Below are 20,410 nucleotides of genomic sequence, written 5' to 3' on the forward strand. Positions count from 1 at the left end.
CTTATTAAATAAATAATAATTTTTACATTTTAAATCAGCATAATTTTTCTGGATTTCATGCAATATTTATTCAAAATAGTTTCGGTGCTTATCTGATTGAATAAATCTTTTTCAATATTCATCAAAGATAAATAACGAATTATATTATACGATCAAATAGTTATACATTTTTTTAGGAAATTGTCCATCATTTAAAAACATAAAATTCATAGTATTTCACTAAAATAATAATAGTTAGATATAAAAAACAGGGGTGCTAAATGTTAACTTGGGGGTGCTCCCTAGTTGTACCACTGTACTAGTTTCAGGTTGGTGCTCCAATAATCTGGAGGCCATTATACAGTAAAATGAGATTATTTGAAAAATTCTTGAACAAGACTATTTACGGTTGAAACCTGTATAAAATATTCAAAATGGTGATTATGTAAAGTGGTGTAATGGGGGAAGTTGTTTTGACTGGTCATGCTCTTAATGCTTGCGGAGTATAGTATGATTTTTTTATAGTTTGGTCAATATTATTTTGTTTGTATCATATACAAGTGTCTACTATCCAGTAAAAATAGATTAAAAAGAAAATAAATTATTAAATAATACTTATTACTTTTAGGATATACTGGATGCTTCAAGAAAAGATATTCCAATTTTATTGAAACCAATCGAAGAACAGTGTAAAGTATTACGACCAGATTTATTTGCGATTTCGGGAGATGAAGTTTTGAAAAATTGGGTAATAAATTATTTTTTATAATAGCTTTTATAATGTTGCTTAAATGATAGTTATTCTTAATAATTGTTGTTTACCAGGAAACATTTGAAAATTGATTTTATGCAGGCTATTCTGTAAATTGCCTTTATTTATAATATTTTAAATAAACAGCATTAATAAATAATAATGTATCATAGGTATACATGGTGTCCTACGAAGATTTACCCATTGCAATATCTCCTAAGATAATAAATATTTCATAGATCTATTTTTTTATTAAATTCACATAGAAAAGGGCTACGTGTATTTTATTTTATTAATATTTTTGGTAAAAAAGTTAAAAAAAATTATTTTTGAATTTTTGAAAAAAAAATGAAGATCTCTATTTTATAGAGTTTAATTCACTAAAAATGTCGACCTTTCAACATTTTATTATCATTAATCATATGATTTTTAATAATTTTTTTAGTTTATAGATAAAGAGGCAAAAAACTGGTTTTTATCCAGGCAGCAATTCTCCCTCTACGGTCAATGGGTATATCCTCATGGGACATCCTGTAAAGTATTATTTGATAATGATTATTATTCAATCGTTAATTCTTTTTATATACATTAGAGGACTACCATTGAACACGGTTAGCCAGGTCAAAATTATTGCATCCACTAGAATTCTCGTCAGACAGTAGTGATGTTTTACATGTAAAGGATAGGGAATTTATTTGTTTTTTATAATTATGATCCAAATAATAAGTCAATTCACTAATACTAACAGCATATTATTGAAACTGGTGAACAAAAATTTTCCATATTGTAAGTGCATGACATAGAAAATACATGGAGGTGTGAAGTTATCTTAAGATGAAATTTACCTTGATTGTATAATTAATGTGTTTCCAAGAATATAAAATCTTTTAACTTAGAGATCTGAGATATAATATTGTTTTAAAAAATACTTCACAGGCAATGATTTTACATTATTATTTTATAGATATATACAATTTAAAAGTATTTCTTAATAACAATCATATCTATTTTTGTAGAAGTTGAATTTTCTTGAAAACATGTATTCGATCAAGGAGAATTTAGTCTTACAAAACCTTCTATAGTAATAATTATATGTTTCACCATTTAGATTAAAATAGTAAAAACAAATAAATTCCCTTAACATGTAAAAATAACATCACCTTTCTCTATTGTTGTTTTTAAAATTCGTTGATTGTAAACATATTATCTTCTCTTTTTTCCTTTATTTCTTTTTCTCATTAATAGTGTATTGGAAGGATATAACTTATAATATTGTTTCATATTTTAAAATTAAAATAACAAAATATTTTTTTTAATTATATTTTTTACATAAAAAGTATAGGTTAATATACCCTAGACAACTATTGTATTAGGTATTATAAAAAATTATAACTTTTTTATCAATTAAAAGTAACAGCATTTAATATTCACAAGTTGTCAACACACAGAATGTCCTGCTAGGATATTTCACGAAATAATGGAGATATCAAAATTCTGGTTTTGTTATAACTTATAACTTATAAGACTCACAGGGATAAGAATTACAATTATTTCATTTTTATTTTTTTTTTTCTTAATCTAGATTTTATACAATCTGTACATAAAAAAAAGAAGTACAATAAGCATAAGTGATGTTATTTTTTAAAATTATATATATATATATTAGCTTGAGTGTATTGAAGGAAGAACCAACCAGCGAAGGCACTTCGGTGTGAATTTCAAATTAATATTTTAAAATTTAATTTAAATGTTTTGGTAAAAAAAAAAAAACATTTTTCAACTTTTTTATCAAAAAAATAAAATATGAAATATTCGTTGTTCTTGTCCCTGTGAGTCTTATTACAAAACCATAATTTCGATATCTCCATTATTTTGGGAGATATCACAATGGGTAAATCTTCACGGGACACCTGTATATATTTTTTTAAAAATGCACTTAATTTTACCCAGTTAAGTCAAATTAATTAACTTTAAAATTAGTTTTATACAAATGTTGATAGGTAGTATGATAGTAATAAATATTAATTCTTATCTTTAGTGTATTTTTAATTTTAATTTATTGCTATATTTTGTAGAATGAAAATTTTGATGTCATTCTAAAACCACTTATACCAATTACACGTTCCTGTAATAGCTTGATGAGAAAAATCAAGTATAATTTTTACTCCCAAAGTAAGTATGAATGTCTTGAGATTGATGATGAAACCGATGAAGTTCGTGCGGTTCCGATCAATGATGATTTGAGCAAGTTAGAGCAAACTGGAGAAGGTTCAGATAATCATTCACTCCAGAAAATAGATGATAATTTATCGCTTTCTGAACAAAAATGTTTGAAAAAAATTAGTCTTATAAATTTATCAATGAATAAAATAATTGATGAAAGCCGTAATGACAAAAGTAATGGAAATGAAAAATCTGTTGATGCATCAAAAACATTAGTGACTACTCATGAATCATTTCCAGCCAATGAAAAACAACAATCAAGTGAAGATGAAATGCAAGTCAATGTGAACAAATCTGAAAAATATGCTTCATGCAGGAATGAGAGCATAATTGATCCTACACTATCTAATAATCCAAGTAGAGTGAACTATATTTCTGAAATTAAAAGTCCTTCTCATCAACCTGAATGTTCCTATTCTAAGGGATCAAAAAGAAATCAAAATTCAGCATTTAATGAAATTAGTAAAAACAAAAAAATTTGTAGAACAAAATCCAAGCATGAAAAAATTGTATCAAACTGCAGCCCAAAAGAAATCATTGATGCTAATTGTCAAAACTCAAATATTAAAAATAGTAGTTGTGTCACTTTAAATAATGATAACTTAGTAATTGCAAATCCAAAAAACTCTCAAAACATAAATGGAGTTTCTCATGTAATGAGTGAGTCTTTAGTCAAAGAAAATAAATGGGTGACAAAAGCATCACACCCTGAATTATCGATAACAGCTGTCTTAAATTTGAAACATCAACAGGGTAATTTTACTGTCAGTGACAAAGACGAAAGCATAGAAAATTGTACTAAAATTATTGATTTAAATAGTGATCAAGATGGTACTGCTTCTCCATCTAGTGATATACAATGGCCTATAAAGATGTCTCATTCTGATCCATATTCTCCGGAATCTAAACCAACGGTCGATAATTCTGAGCAAATGGAAATTGAACCTACAAGCTCTGATACTGAAGGAAACAATAGTCCAAAGACTGAACATTTATTATCTCTAAGAAACTCTGAAGAATTAATTTCAAAATTAGTTTCATCCAGGCGGTCTATCAATGAAAATGAAAACACTCAAATTTATGCTTTGCCTATGGACCAAAAATTGTCTCACGTAGAACATCCTTATGTTGAAAACACTATCAGCTCAAATACACGAGACTTGGAAGTAGTAAATGTATTATCTCCTGTTTCTATTAACTCAACTGATATCCCTATGAATAAGAGTTCATGGGTCCCTGATATATCATTGGTACACGCCCACAATGATCATAATGATATTGACTGTGTTCATTCTCAGTCTACTCTACAACAATTAAATGGTTTATGTAATTCTATTAACATAAATACTAGTCGTATTACTAATCGAAATAGTGAAGTTGAACTTTTGAATAATATGCAATTGGAAGCACCAATTATGTCTAGGCCATGTTCTTATAATCGAATTGAATCAAGAATATTCCCTGAAGATTCATATACAGCAGTTTTATCTCCTGGTGAAAGTTCAGTTTCAAATTCAGCGTATGGTTCTGCGTATGATGTAAATCGAATACCTTTGGCAGTTACTGTCAAACCTATTCCTGTTACTGTTTCTCCAAAAGATACAGTACATGAATTAAATGAATCAAGTAGTAGCATATATCATAATAGTTCCATGAACATGTGTTTTGATGGGCTAAAGCAAAAATCTATCATAGAACAACCTTCTTATAATTTTGCCATGAATAAATCTAGACCAACTGATATAAACATTATTGAACGAAGTTCATTAAGTAATAAAAATAAACATGATGTTGTAGATATGGTTTCAGATGAATTTAGTGATGTTGATTCAATGGATTTACGAATTAACAGTGCTGAACCCAAAGATAATAATTTGTGTATGAATAATTTATCCATGTCTAGTCTAATATCAACTGATTTAAAATCAATTAATACACTTAATAGTTTTGAAAAGTGTGGTAATTGGTCTACCATTAAAAATCCGTCTGACACAACTAACCATCATCAAAAGCAAAAATTAAAAATATATACAGATCCGACAGAAATGATTTCAATGCCAATTAATCTGAATACACAATCTGGAATACCAATTAATTTGAATGAAGCACATGTACAAAAAGTGTTTTTAGGGAATAAAAGTCCTCCGCAAGTATATTATAATCCAATTACTGACTTCCGAGTTTCATCAGATATAGACATGTCAAATCATGGAAGTATTGAAGATCCCAATGTAATTAATTTTAAAAATAGACAGAGAAACTGTGTAAACTTGTGTTCAAATGATAAATATATTCATCCCATGGTACAACCAACGGATAATGATTCAAATGCGAAACAAACATTAATTAATGGCTATGATGGGGTTCTTAATCAAAATACGTCAATTATGAATGATGGACTTATATATAAGTACCCAAGATCTGATAGTAATACGTCTATTAGATACGAAAACTCTCCTCTTAGACTGCACCATAAAAATCCAGAAAGCATATCACCACACAATGGGTTACAGTATTCAAGTTATGACCAGATTGTAGGACCAACTTTGTCAGAAGATCCAAATCAAAAAGAAGAACAGCCAATAATGAATATGACACATTTAATGCTACAGTCGAGTAAAAATTGTAAAGTTCATTACAAATGGCCTTTAAATAAAACTAAATGTCAAACTTCTTCTTCAAATGGAAAACTTTTAGAAGTTTCTCAAAGCCAGGATTATAAAATGAATTCAAATATTTTGTATAAATATTCCGATGATGAGTTAAATAAAAAATTGTCACCAAATGAAATTCTAAACCAAAGCACTGTTTTGTCATTTAACGAAAGAATAAACAACAGCACTTTAATCCAACCAAACCAACAATTTCAAGACTTACCTAATTTCATTGCACCAGACCATATTTCACCTACCATTCAATCTGGATCTGATTCCATTGATGAAAAAACTCAAATTCAATCCCGAGCAGTTCACAGTTTTGAAAGTAATTCAAGAACAGAACCAACTGAACATCAAGAAATGTTTAGAAATATTAAAATACCAAGTCATTGTAAAGAATCAAGCACATCACTAGGAATTGATGGTTTTGAAGCAGCCCACTATTTATTTAACAGTGGCAAGTTATTTTTATGCATGTATCCAAAATGTACCAACAGTCATCATTTCCGTGTTATACCTTCCAATGCAGAAATGTTACGACATGAGTTCACTGTACCGTTTGATGACTTTCGTTTCAATATTCAGTATAAGTATAAACAGTTATTAACTTCGAACCCAAGATCATGGCCTAATATACCTGTATTAGAACAGTTGGCTAAACGTTGCCTATGTGAAATTTGTGGCGATTTTGATTCTAAATTAAACCAAAATCAAGAAATGTTGCATACATATGTTGAAGGAAAAAAGCCAAGTATTGAAGAAGACAATTGTGAAAATGAACAACCAACTAATACTCAAATATCACTGAGTTGGAAAAAACATCTGGCACAACGTTTTACTTCAGCAGAAGATGTTGAAAAACAGTCTATTTCTCAAATGATAGAAGATATGGAAAGACATATAAAACGTTTTAAACATGCTTTCACAATTATTTTTCCATTAAATAAAGATGTGAAAAGTAATTCACAAAATTTACGAAATGCGTGTGAAAGTTATTCAGATGTTAATGATAATAATATATCGTTGAATTCAGAATGTAAAAAAAAACTTGAGATAGGACATAAATGTTTTAGTAAAGATTTAAATCTTCATTCTTATCAATATTTACAAGTACCTAATAAAGTTATACCAAAACATGTGTTGGAAGAATTGTCTAATTCATCATATCATCCACCTAACCAAAATGTATTAGCTACTTCAACTTCACATCAGTCTGATGAACATTTCCCTAATGAAATGAATAGGTATTTTGTAAAAAATTCACTTAGTCCTTCATATCAATCAATGAACCTAAATTTAACTAATCAGTCTTTAAAATATGTTCATGAGAATTTATCTAACACATCACATCAAGTTGCTGCAGAGAATTCACCTAGTACATCACGTCAATCGTCAAATGGAAATTTAACCAGTTCTTCTCATCAAACCATTTTAAGCAATTTTTCTACAACATCACATGGGATCTCTCTGGACTCATGTTCTACTTTGAATGATAGAGGCCTAAAACATAACCAGATGTCTCGTTATTATTCTGATGGACAAATGTATACAGAATTTCCCCACACATATCTTCAAGTTCCTAGTGCTCAGTTTCCAAATTCTTCAACAAATTCATTCTATGGCTCTCCTGTAAATATGCCATCAGATAATTCTGCGCCATTTTGTTCTCCAAGTTTATCAATTAACTCTGTCCCTCATTCACCGTCATCAGATTGCAGTATACCATCTTTGGTTGAAACGGTTGCTACTGCTGTACCTGAGCATGCTTTGTTAGATGATAGTTTAGAAGCAGTAAATGCTGCTCATAACTTAATGATGATCTCAAACCGCCATAGGTACAACAGTACTACTTCAATTACAACTACTAAAACTACAGACACTATGACTGTCTCAAACACTTCAACTACTAACTATAAAACTGTTAAAAATTCTTCAAATATTAAAACAACTGACATTAAGGCTAATAGAATGTCCTTAACTGATACTACAGTTAATAATATTTCTCCAGTTGATAGTTCTACTAATAATATTTCACTCCTGGACTCTAATAAAAATAGTATGTCCACAACTTGCTTTTTAAGTGGAACTATACAACCTTCCATGACTGAACCGGAAGATCAAGAAACAGATATTGTCCACAATAGTCGAAGAAAAAAGAAAAAGAAACATGATAAAAAAAAAGATAAGAAAAAAAAAGGAAAGCGTTGATGATAATTATTAACTTAAATTTTATTTTTCATCTAAGCTTAACATTCCAAGCTTATAAAATTTTAAACAATAGTAAAACAGACTTAAACAGATTATTTAAAAAAAAAATGTTTTTACAACATACTGTGATTTTTATTTACTTTTTAACAAACTGTGATAATTTAAGATTGCTCATTTTCTTTCTTCATATGTATTAAATTTACATTATAATCATGTTTTGAAACATAATATTAATTCAAATTTTAAAAAATAGATGTTTTTATAAATTAAAATAAGTTTTCTCTACGCTGTTAATTTTGAAAACCCAAGAATAACAATTTTGCATTTATTATCTATATTTTGTTTAAAACAAATTTATCACAGTCTTAAAATACAATGTTTTATAATAACTATCATCATGAATTCCTTACAAAAAAAAAAAAAAAAAAATCAAACACATTAGGAGGGATAAGTGAAAGTGGACATTGACTGTTAATGTTGATCTATTCAGTTAAATACAACATTAGGAGAAAAATATGTTGAATATTGAAATTTAATTAGTCTAAATATTATGAACTAAATAATTTTTTTCTCTTATTTTTCTTGCGAAAAAATGTTAATAACTCTGAGTAAGTACTAAACTTAGAATTAATTGTTAAAATAGTTATATTACCAGTCTGTTAAGTATTATATAAGATTTAAGTCACTAATGTAACTTGGTACCTACTAAAATTTCAAACAAGACTTTGTTTCATGAGGTACCTAAACAGTTTTCAAAGATAAATTTGTATCATTTAAAATTCTTTGAAACATACGTAATTAGTTTAAAATCTAATGAATTTTTTTAATGTAATATGTAAGACTAGTATTTGACCACATTGCATCGAACAAACTGCCTGTAAATAATCTAGGTAAGAACATTTTTTTATTTATATATTTATTATATAAGTGAAACTTATGTTGAGGTTTATTCATTATTGGTAAGGCTGCGATTTCGATGCACTTAGCATTCTTTTCCAAATCTGGCTACTGGATGCTTGTTTTATAATATACATGTTTAATGTATTATTGAATCAGAATAAAGAGTTTCTATTTTGCTTTTTTTTTCATTTTTTGATGGTTTTAAGTTTTAAAATCATTTTCAATCAATTAAATTTTTAAAGCATTTTAGGATTCTTGTGGTATTTTTGAAGTGTTTGAATTAAACATTTTATTTGATGTTTTTTACATGATTTTATATAAATTCAACAAACTTTTCAACATTCAGTTAAACTATAAGTATATAAAGGTAAATAAATATAAAATTTAAACCTATTAAAAAAAAAATGATGTATAGAAATAATTGTTTTTCCAGATTAACAAAGCCCAAAACAATCAGTTCTATCTGTAAAACTTTTTTATAATCCTTTAAAATGTGTATCGTCTTATACATCAAATTTATATTAGAGTTTATTTCGAATTCATCAAAAATTAAAAAAATGTATGCATTTTTTTAGTGCGTTATTCAGAATTTTATACCATTAAAATCCCAGATTTATTCATGAGTAAGGTTAAGAATTTAGCTATAGCTATGCCATTTTATGATGTCTAACTTTTCCATACAATTTTGTATCAAGCACTTTCTTAATGTCAATTCTCCTTTTACTAATAAATATTTATTTCGTATTTTTTTTATTTTCAATACTTAGATTATATAGGATATCATTTGTTCATAATTTGTTAGTACTTACATACAAAACTTACATTTTTAGAAAACAAATTAAAAAACACAATATAATATTGATGTTCCTTTTATACATTAAATTAAAATAATATGTGTAGTACATGTCACCATATTTTTATAAATAAATTAAATTTTAAGTTATAGTTTCTATTTTATAAATAAAATGATGGTTCATTTAGGCAGATTCATTAAATTTTAGCTCAAACTCGTAATGTATTCAAAAGATACTATGTAAGCTTATTTTGATTTTGTAGTGTATGAACTATTATTATTTGATTCTTGTTCGTTTAATAATAATTGGGATTTTTTAATTTTAATTTTAATAATTATTAAATTTCTAGTGTAAAAATTATACACATTTGAATTGATGCATCATTTATAAATGAGAATAAGAATATAATTTTGATGTTTTTAATTGAAATTTGGTGAACATTGTGATTCTAGTACATTGTTATATCATGTATGTTAAAAAACTAAATTTAATTAAACTGTATATAAGATATTTCATAAAAACCTATTTAAATTAAAATCGTTCTGGTAGAACATATTAAATATACATTTATAATATCTATACAAATTTGACCAGTTGTTCCGTCCATCCTAATCAATTTTAAAAAAATATATTTCTAAACAACTATAACTTTTATTGAAAACGGTCCAGTAGTTTTTGAGTCTATTAATTTTGAATAAACCAACATACATACATTTTTAGCTGCATATCCAACTTCGCTCTAGAAAAATAAATAAATATTAAATGTTCCACTGTATAGAATTACCTTGATTTTTGTATACCTCACTGGTTAATTGACATCAGTGTACCTCGTTTTGTGAATTAATTTGACCCAGACAATTCACCAGTGAAAGATTTGATATAGCACATACTATAATACTAACATGGTTCAAACTTCTAAAATTTTTTATTATGTACATCAGTGCCGTATCTAGGCATTGGCAAGGTGAACGGTGGCCAAGGACGCAGTTTTTATATCATATATAAATACTAAAAATTAATTTTAAATTTATAACATTGGTCGCCAAGGGTGCACATATAGTTATGGCACTGTGTACATATGTGTAAGAGAAATTAGAAATTTTAATTATAAATTTTCAAATTGGTTAAGTAGTTTTTGAGTATCTAAGTAAACAAACATATATTCAATTCTTATATTTATTTGATGCACCTCATCTTCCCGAAGAACTAATGTTAACCATTTATAAACTAAGATAAATTTTTGATTTTCATTATGATTCTCAAAATTCTTGTTTGAGCCCTTCTGAAATGTGAATATCTTAAAATCTATTCATTAGCAGTGATCTGTTTTGATATTGATCTTCAGTATTTAAAGTTTGGCACATTCTCAAGCTTATGATCTACCTCCATTAATTCTGATTGGTGTTCTGTACTTCTTCATACTATGTTTTGTTATCATTGATCTTAAAATCAACTAGATTTTCAATACTTATTTGTTGTTTACGGTGTTATTTCACAGTTACCTACCAAGTTATTAAGTAGTAAGGCTATATTATCAGCGTATGCCACTATACCTATTGTAGTATTGTCAAATTACTTAATGTGGCTACTTTGACCACTTATAATGCTTTACTTATAATGCTCTTATTACTTTCTAAAGGAATAAATTTCAAAAAATGTTCTTATTTTAGCCTTGTCTTAGATATTTTTACTGTTTTCAAGACTATTTACAATTTGATTTTAATAAATGTGTTGTGACAAATTTAATCAAATTCACCAATTTTCTATCTATAGAGTTGCAAGCTTTTTCAAAATCAATAAACAAAACATAATACAATTTTTTATTGAATTTCCAGGATTTCAAAACAAATTAGTGAATGTAGAAAATCTTACCTGTTGTTGACCTAATAGCCCAAAAGCATCCCTGATATTCTTCTAGATTCTAGAACATCCTTTAATATTGGTTTTGTTCTGTCGAGTATGCAATATGCTAGCGCTTAATTTATTTTATGTGACTTACCTTTATAGTTTTTATATTCTTGATACTAATTTTTCTTATATATACTAATGAGACATTGCAGTTTTCTAGGAGTCACTTTTCTTCCCAAACCATTTCTATACCTCATAGATTTTTAAAAATTATCTTCAATATGTTTGGCTGGATTTAATCTTCTGGTGATATGTGATTTTTTTAATTTTTTTTTTGTTTTTATTTGTCATCGTTTTTTGTTTAGATGATGAGGACAGAAGTTTTCATTTGTTATCAATTCAGTTCTTGGTAACTTCTATATTTTCCTCATTGAGTAGTTTATAATATCAAAAAGTCTTTTCATCTTTTCGTGTTCAGTTACTAGTGTTCCATCTTGTTTTGTATATCCTTGTTACATTTACATTTTCACTTTTGGTACAGTTACTTAATTCTGCTTCCAAATAAGCTTTGAGAAAATGTTTGTTTTTTGTTAGTCAGAATATTATGTGGTCCTGACACATTGAATTTAGTACTACTTTGTTTATATTTCTTAACTCCCTCCTTTGATTCAGTGCTTTTTTTGTTTTCTCATTGATTTCCACAAGACTTTCAGATACTGTCTTTTATAATTTTTCAGTTTCCATAAATCTAGCTGAAATTATCAGAATTCCTGATTTCTAGTCATTTTTCTAATATGCACTACCCAAGGCCAATTTATTGGTACCTGAACAACATTTCTTTTTAAGAAGTAGAGTTGTTAGCGCCAAATTGAACTCCCAGCCTGGAGGGCTAGACATCCTTAACCACTAAAGGTCATGGTGGAAAACTGCAGACCTGCAGTACACTTCTCAAGTGTATTGTCTGATAAGTACACAATTTATTCTACGTCTAATAGATTCACAATAAAAAGCAATTGATCCAATTCTTAGGACATGAGTGACATGATATACCTCAGTATTAGGTACACTTAAATATTTTGTGATATACGTATATCTAGGATATAAGTTTCACGTGCCATAAGCAGATTTCTTTTCTTTTTGTTTTAGATCTTGTTGAAGCCCATTATCTTTATTGAGTTGATGTTGTCAATTCGTGCCTCGTGGATGACTTCTGGAGGTGTACAATATCGTATTTCTTCTTTTGCTACGCTGAGTACTTGACATTGTATCCTAACAAGTTCCGAAGCGATATCATTCCTCATTTGGTAAAAATGCACTCTCAAAGGTGAATACTTCGGTTTTATGTCGCCCACTACATATCACGCATGACTAAATAGATTTATTTATCTATTTAGTCATGATATCACGGATATTGATACTCTGATTGCACAACGGCTTACATTTAATTCACGGCTACACGGCCGTATGTTCTTATCAAATCTGACTAATAACGTTTTCCTCCACACTGTACTAATTGCACCAGTGTCCAGTACATATTTTTGTGTTCCATTGGCAAGTTTAATATGCACTGAGTGGACTACTATGTTTTACCTCAATGCACCAAGGTAGTTTTTTGCACTCAGTGCAATGGTAATCGCACGACTACTCCAGAAGCTCATGTGCCTTGTCATTAGCATGATAGGTACCACAACACCCGTCACCCATTAAATATTTTATTATCTTTATATATCAGTGATAACTATAGATTTTTTGTTTCATCTACACTTGCACCAGTCCGCACTTGGACGATTATCTGTGTACTCCACCAGTATCACTTTGGTACAATTATAGTCTGGTATGATGGAAAACGCTATAAAAGTTGCGTACAGTAATATTATCATAGAACTAGCGTTTTCCACCACACCGCACTATTGCACCAAGATGGAACTAGTACAGTTCACCGATAATCGTCGTAACACGGGCTGGTGCAAATGTAGATGAAACATAAAATCTATACTTATTACTGATATAGATAAAGATAATAAAATATTTAATGGGTATTGTAGTACTTATCATGATAAGGCGCACGAACTCCAAGAGCTTGTGCGATTATCATTGCACTGAGTGCAAAAAACTGGCGTAATGCAATTAGGTGAAACATAAAAAAGTCCACTCAGTGCGTATTAATCTTGCAGATGGAACTTAAAAATATGCACTGGTGCAGTCAGTGGAGTGTGGTGGAAAACGCTACTATACCATGTTCCTATAATTAATAATAATAGTAATAATCACAATAATTGGTAAATAAATAAATATAATTCATTAATTTTACTCTAAAATATGAAAATGTTGGTACGTTTAATCTTAAAAAAGCGAAGGACTTATAAACATTGATGATGTACATTTGTTAAAGTTGCGTCACTAATGTTCCAGTTGTTGCTAGGTTGGCTACCTTTACCATAGCTGTAGAGGGCGTGGTTGAGCGACGATTCATACAATCCCACGGTACATTAGGGTGGAAAAGTTTCTTATCAAATAAATGTTTTTACTCAATGGATACTAGCGCTTCCAGTGCCAACATGGCCTATCACTAAATGTTGGCACCAAAAACAATAATCCCAGACGGCATTTTAGTATTCACTATTTAGCCATACCACAAAATAGAAAATAATATATAGAATTTTATTCTGTATGACTGTTAATATACTACAGTATATAGCAATAGTCATACACATAAACAGCGATAAAGGATGCAGCTGCTGGTATTAGGTTGGAAAGCTATTAAATGCCAATATCAAGATTATCGTGGTAATTTAGTAGATCCGAGATCGCGCCACGGGGCAGTGAGTTTTTCATATTTTTGATAAGAAACTCTACCGCCGAAATATCAGACCTCGTCGCTTAACCATTCTATCTTAAACCGTGGTTAGACCTGACTTTTTATAAAATTTGATAAGAAAATTTGTCGTTGCGCAACCACAGTTAAGTTAGTATCTAAATCATAGAGTAATATAGAGGTGGCGTTTATTCTAAAAAGTGTATCCAAAAACGTAGACTCAAATTACAGTATAACCATTTCATACGGACTAAAATATTGTACAGATTCAAACAGTATAGGCAATCTATTCAATTATAATTTACTTACTGAACCAGAATAATTATCGCCATAATTCAAAAATCAGTTTTCTCATAATGACATTACTTATTTCTTTATATATTATATTATATTATATTATATACTAGCTGACCGTACATAAGATAGGACAGCAAATTAAATAAACATGCACCATCTCTTTTAATATGTACAACAATGTGAGGTACCATTTTACCGCTCACATTTAAAAACTCTAATGTCATATTAAAAGTTTTTAATAAATTCAGTTTATGCCAATTTATATCAACTCACGCGGTTTACCTCACGAAAATAACAAACCGAATAATATGTAATTTTATTTTAACAATAATAATAAAGTGATAAATGTAACACATAAATCAGGTTGTTATAGCAACCATTTAGCTAGGCATTTTAAACAAATTTAAATACACTTTTATTTGATTTAATTTAACAAACTTAAACTGCAATTGAAATATCAAATAAGTCACAAATCACAAATATGAAATAAGTAATAACATTAATAACAATTTAACAATACGAAATTCAAATTTTATTATATTCACTATCAACATAACAGCTAATGGTTATCACTTTTTGATGTAGTTTTCAGCGCAACCTAGTGAGAAAATATCGAGTTACTAGACACATTTTATTTAGTATTGGCTTCAATTCGGTTAACAGTCGTCATAGGGGACGCCACTTCTTTATTACTCTATGATCTAAATCCTTAGAAAAATACCTATCGAGGTCGGGTATTACTGTAAACAATTGCCAAATACCGCCAACCCTATCTGACGGTCATGACCTTTAATACGTTCAATTTAAAATTTCTCGTTCACTACTACAATTTAAACTAATTTATTATTATTAGGTGACAATATTATATCGAACTCCCATCATTGTGATCCGTGAACTATCTTAAACGACTTAAACAACAACTGTTCCCACTACTACTAGCGCACCATGAGGACAACTTAATAGGTACTATTTTGTTAAAAATTATAGTAATATAATATACTAAATAGTAAATAGCCAATAACATTGTTAATTTCGTTATATTAATTAATTAAACTTCATTGTGTAATTAATTATGCGATGCACTCGATGCAGTGATTGTGAATAAACATCTACAAGTGCTAGTGAATAGTGATTCTCGGCTCTCAGCTGTTTAAGATAGTGGTTCACCAGTCATCTGAAAGCACTATCTGTTATGACTTTATGAGTCGTTGTTCAAGCGGTCTTTCTTAAATCGTATTCTCAACACTTCAATTCTATTACACCGAGATAGTGTTAACAAAATGTCTCGCATTTATAGTTGTTTTTTTTTATTGTCAATTATGTACGCTGTACAAAGTAGTGAAATTCACACTTCGATGATAGTTAACCATTCATCCGTAAATTAAATTCTGTTTTTCAAATATCATTTTTGCTCAGTGATTTGTCCACTCTCGAGATTTTGATAAGACTAATACTGGAGACATAAATGCAATAAGATTGGGATGTTTTGAGGTTTATAAGTTGTTACCCTTTTACGAAATATGAGATTTTTTACCAATCCTAGTAATCCTACTTAACATTAAGTGGTTATGATGTTACATTAATTACTATTGCATTTTGAGATTAGGACTTTTTTTTTGTTATTTCAAACCGCGAATTAAAGTACACAGAATATAAGGAACAGAAATATCCAGGCCAGATATCTTCATTGAATGCCTATCATCATGTAAAATGAGAAAAAAAAATTTTTTCATCAGTTAAAATAATTCGGGTCTGAAAGGGTTAATAAACTGATTACTGAATACAGGATAGACTCGCGGCTGCTTAGATCAGTTACACCGCCTAGCGCTAATCTAGCCCTAGTATAACATTTATGTATTATGTCATCATTTCTACATCAGAAAACCATGAACATATTCATAATACCATAGTTCATTAATTTATAACGGATATGACGGCTCTGAATATTCTGATCAAGAATTGAAAAAAAATCGTGTCACACTAGCGCCTCTATAATGTATAATTAATCTATATACATCAATGTTTATGTCTCTTGCTTTTTTAAGATTCCATGTAAAAATTATCATACTTTAGAATAAATTATAACATTATATTTATTTAGTTGTTAAGTATAGTGTAATAATATTTAATAATTATTAGTTAATAGTTATAATAACAATATGTTATAAGAGTTCTATGATAATAACTGTAGAGGACGCTAGTAGTATGTGACTTTTAGTAAGATTTGATGAAAACATTCAGCGCTGTAATTCAAATTGGCCGTTGTGCAACCTGAGTATCTATATCCGTGTTAGCGCCTTATCATCTTAGTATCTGGTCACTTCTTAGATAATAGCATTGATTATAAATACTATTTAATAGTATTTATAATCAATGATAATATACATGTATACAATATATGTATATTATCTTAGGGTCACTTTTTCAGTTATATTTTTTATTTGTTAACCTGCCTGCTGCCTCGTTTCATATCGACTATATTCATATAGGATATAGGTACTTACAGAAAATAGAAATAGAGTTTACACGGCACATTTTCGATCGAGAGAAAGCATTGTTTTTCTGTGCTCTAATGCTTAGGAAAAGAAGTCTCTGATTTTAAGAGGACGCCATATCCGCATGTGTTGACTCCGCTTACAAGTGCGTAACAAAGCAAATTTTACGTTCTGAAGATCATGTTTAGCTCCTTTAGTTTAAAAATCAGAGTGAATTGACCTCTTATAAAATTAAAGGTAAGATTATTATTTAGATGACCTCAAGTGCTTTTCATTATGTTTTGACTTTGAAGCGAGTTTATTAAGATGTACAAATAATTTACAATTTTTTTAATACCTTTTTTTTTAGAAAAGATAAAATATACCATCTGTAATTAATATATACAATGGGTAATTTTCATGGTTTCAGATTTGTACAAGGCTTGATGTCGTGATAGAAGAGGGTGCCCAGTGACACTACTTCAAACTTGGTATGACTGGTGGATATTTAGTTTAATGATGATTTTTTTTTTTTGACTAACTAATGTTAATTGTTTTTAAGTATTAAGTAGGTCACGTGACCATTTTCGTTTGAGGCTGCGGATTGAGTTATCTGGGAGTGAGAGAGAGGAGAGGGTTAGGATGATTAATAGTATTTTTATGAAATTTCTTGTAGTGGTTTGACGCTATTTTTAGGTCCTTATGAAGAATGCAATTGCTGACATACCAGGGAGAATTGGTTAAGAGTGGGATATTGATTGATTGAAAAGCTTGGAATTTATTTATGCTAGTTTTTAGAGGTTCCCCAAATTTGTATGCCAAAGGCCATTGCAGGTAGAATAACTTGTTTATATATGCGAAGTTTATTATTAAGAGGGAGGTTAGATTGCAGAAGCTGTCTGAATTTATGTAGTTTTAGATTGAGGAAAGATCTTTTTTTTTTATATGTGTTGCCCAAGTTAGTCTTTTGTCTAGGTGAAGTCCAAGGTATTTTACAGAGTTTTGTGTTTGAATTATTTTGTTATTTAGTATTATTTGTTGACTGGTTTTAAGACCAAGGGTAAATGTAATGAACGTTGATTTATTTTTGTTGATTTTTATTCTCCATTTGTGGAGCCAGTGTTGTAGAATTACTAGATATTCTTGGAGGTGATTTGTGGCAGCTTGTAGTCATTTTTTGAAAACAGAATAGCGGTATCGTTGCAAAGGTAGCTAGAGTAGAATTATTTGAGTGTGGTATGTCGGAGGTAAAAAGATTATTTAGCGTAGGAGCGAGAATGCTGCCTTCGAGAACCTCAACATAGGTTGTGTTGACTAGAGTTTTCACAGCAAACTTGGAATGATCTGTTTAAGAGAAAAGATTTTATGGTAAGAAAAACAGGTGCGGGAAGAAAACAAATTTTGTATAGCAGACCCTTATGCCAGACCCGATCAAAGGCTTCATCTATATCTAAGAATAATGCATTGCAGAAGTGTTTGTTTTCTATTCTAAGGTAGATGCAATATTATCAACGATTCGGTGTACTTGGTACAGGGCAAAATGGTTGTTTCTAAAACCAAATTGGGTATTGGGAGTTTTTTTTTTTCTCTGTTATAATTTGGTTGATTCTTTTAAGAAGAATTTTTTCAAAGATTTTTGCTAGGTAGGGAAGGAGACTAATTGGCGATATGAAGAGGGAAGATCAGGGGGTTTACCTGGCTTATGGATTAATATTTTGATTGATTTTTTCCACGTAGACTGGATATATGACAGGGGAATGATGGAGTTAAATATGTGTGATAGGTGATGGCTTTTTTTGGAAGACGTTTGATGATTCTATTAGTTATTAAATATATGGCCAGGTGATTTGTTATTGGCAAGATTTTTGATAATATATTGAATTTCAGAGGGAAAGGTATGTTTTGTAAGTAGAGACATAGGGAGCGTTTTGGATAAAGATGATTCGACGTGGGTTGAATGATCTGAATCAAGTATGTCTGGATGGGGAGTGAATCTAGATTCTAGGTCAGAGGCAAATAAATTAGCTTTTTCTAAGTTAGAAATTGCTAAAGTATTGTCAAGGTAACGTAGAGGAGAAATATTTTTTGTTTAATTGAATATTTTTGTAGCTTTCTATAAAGAATTGTTAGTTGTTGAAAAGGAATTAATATAATTTTGATAATTGTCCGAGTTAAATTTTCAAAGTGTATTTTTAAGAACAGAGGCAAGGTAATTGTAAGTTTTTTATCACTTGGTAGATGCTATCTCTATAAATACTTGTAACTCGCTTCAAAATTAAAATACAATAAAAAAACTCATAATATTTTTCAAATAATATTATTTTGTTTAAATTTTATAAGAGGTCAATTCACTATAATTTTTAAAGTTACGGAGCCAAACTTGACTTGCCTAGTGTAAAATTTGCCATGTAACGCACTTGTAACATGGAGACAAAACATATGGAAATGGGGTCCTCATTATCAAATTGAATCGATACATTAAAAGAGTTGTCGATTTTCTGGTTCCATAATTTATATATTAAATTGCATATGAGACATGACCTTTTTATATGTTATGCAATATAACAGAACAATACAACTAACAATGCTGGAATAGAACTGGATTGACAGATTGTGGTGAACCCTAGCACAAACCATAAAACTATTGTACAGATTATGTTTGCTTATTTCCTTAAGTAAATGTTTCAAAAATATTGTATATGGAGCGCTCAGTAGTTGTACATTCTTATGATGATGCACTTATGAGAGGCTAGATGGTCTATTTATTTCATGGAGTGGTGCAACTAGTATATTATTATCTTCAACTGTGGTTAAAAGATTGGTTAATTCAAGATCGATAAAAAAAATTGATTACAAATAAAATTGTTAAAATAACTTGAACATCATTACATTTTTACAGTGTATTTATTATTGTTTATGTTCCTGTTATGTTTATTTTTATGTGCATTTTTATTTTTAATTAACTGATGTTTTTCTTATTCATTTACAGAACAACATAAGCTGCTGATTTTTGTTTTATGGCTATTATGAGAAGGTCAATATTTGATAAATTTCCACATTATGTCAGTATACTAAAATGGGTCGATTTAGAATTATCTTGTCGCATCAAGAAATGAATTTTATTTAATAAAATAATAAAATATACAAAGTTGAGGATAAATAAACAAATTCAAGGAACAAAAAAGTCAAAAGTAATTTTATTATATGATTTATTTAAATAGTTCCATACTTTATATAACTATTACTAGCAGTAGATATTTGTGGTAGGAACTATCCGCCTAATATTTATATATTCAGACTATGGACTACAGTATTAGCATGTATTTTATTTTATTCAATGTTATTCTTATGGTAAATTTGTTTTTAATAATTGGCCAACAGAAGTCAATTTTTATCGATAATATCAAGTAAAAAAATGTATGACAAAATTGTAGCATTATATGTCATATAATATATAACACAAC

General features: G+C 29.0%; 1 protein-coding gene across 9 annotated transcripts in view; it reads left to right on the forward strand.

Moving 5' to 3' along the window:
* LOC107168192 (uncharacterized) overlaps positions 1-20,410 on the forward strand; it is a 47,353-nt gene that overhangs the window by 16,517 nt on the left and 10,426 nt on the right. Inside the window, exons 8-13 of one of the 9 annotated variants that reach the window (XM_089219728.1) lie at positions 608-727; positions 2,806-8,708; positions 12,507-12,684; positions 16,962-17,204; positions 17,377-17,437; positions 19,936-20,137. In XM_089219728.1, the coding sequence (XP_089075854.1) occupies positions 608-727; positions 2,806-7,818 (5,133 nt within the window). In that variant the 3' untranslated portion in view covers positions 7,819-8,708; positions 12,507-12,684; positions 16,962-17,204; positions 17,377-17,437; positions 19,936-20,137. Of the gene's footprint in view, positions 1-607; positions 728-2,805; positions 8,709-12,506; positions 12,685-15,325; positions 15,436-16,961; positions 17,205-17,376; positions 17,438-19,935; positions 20,138-20,410 lie in introns of all 9 variants that reach the window. The other 8 variants (XM_089219733.1, XM_089219731.1, XM_089219732.1 and 5 more) reach the window with 8 other exon arrangements.

This window comes from Diuraphis noxia, unplaced genomic scaffold (assembly GCF_037042655.1).
Source record: "Diuraphis noxia isolate RWA-SAM2 unplaced genomic scaffold, SU_Dnox_SAM2 contig0002, whole genome shotgun sequence".
NCBI classification, from domain to species: Eukaryota; Metazoa; Arthropoda; class Insecta; order Hemiptera; family Aphididae; genus Diuraphis; species Diuraphis noxia.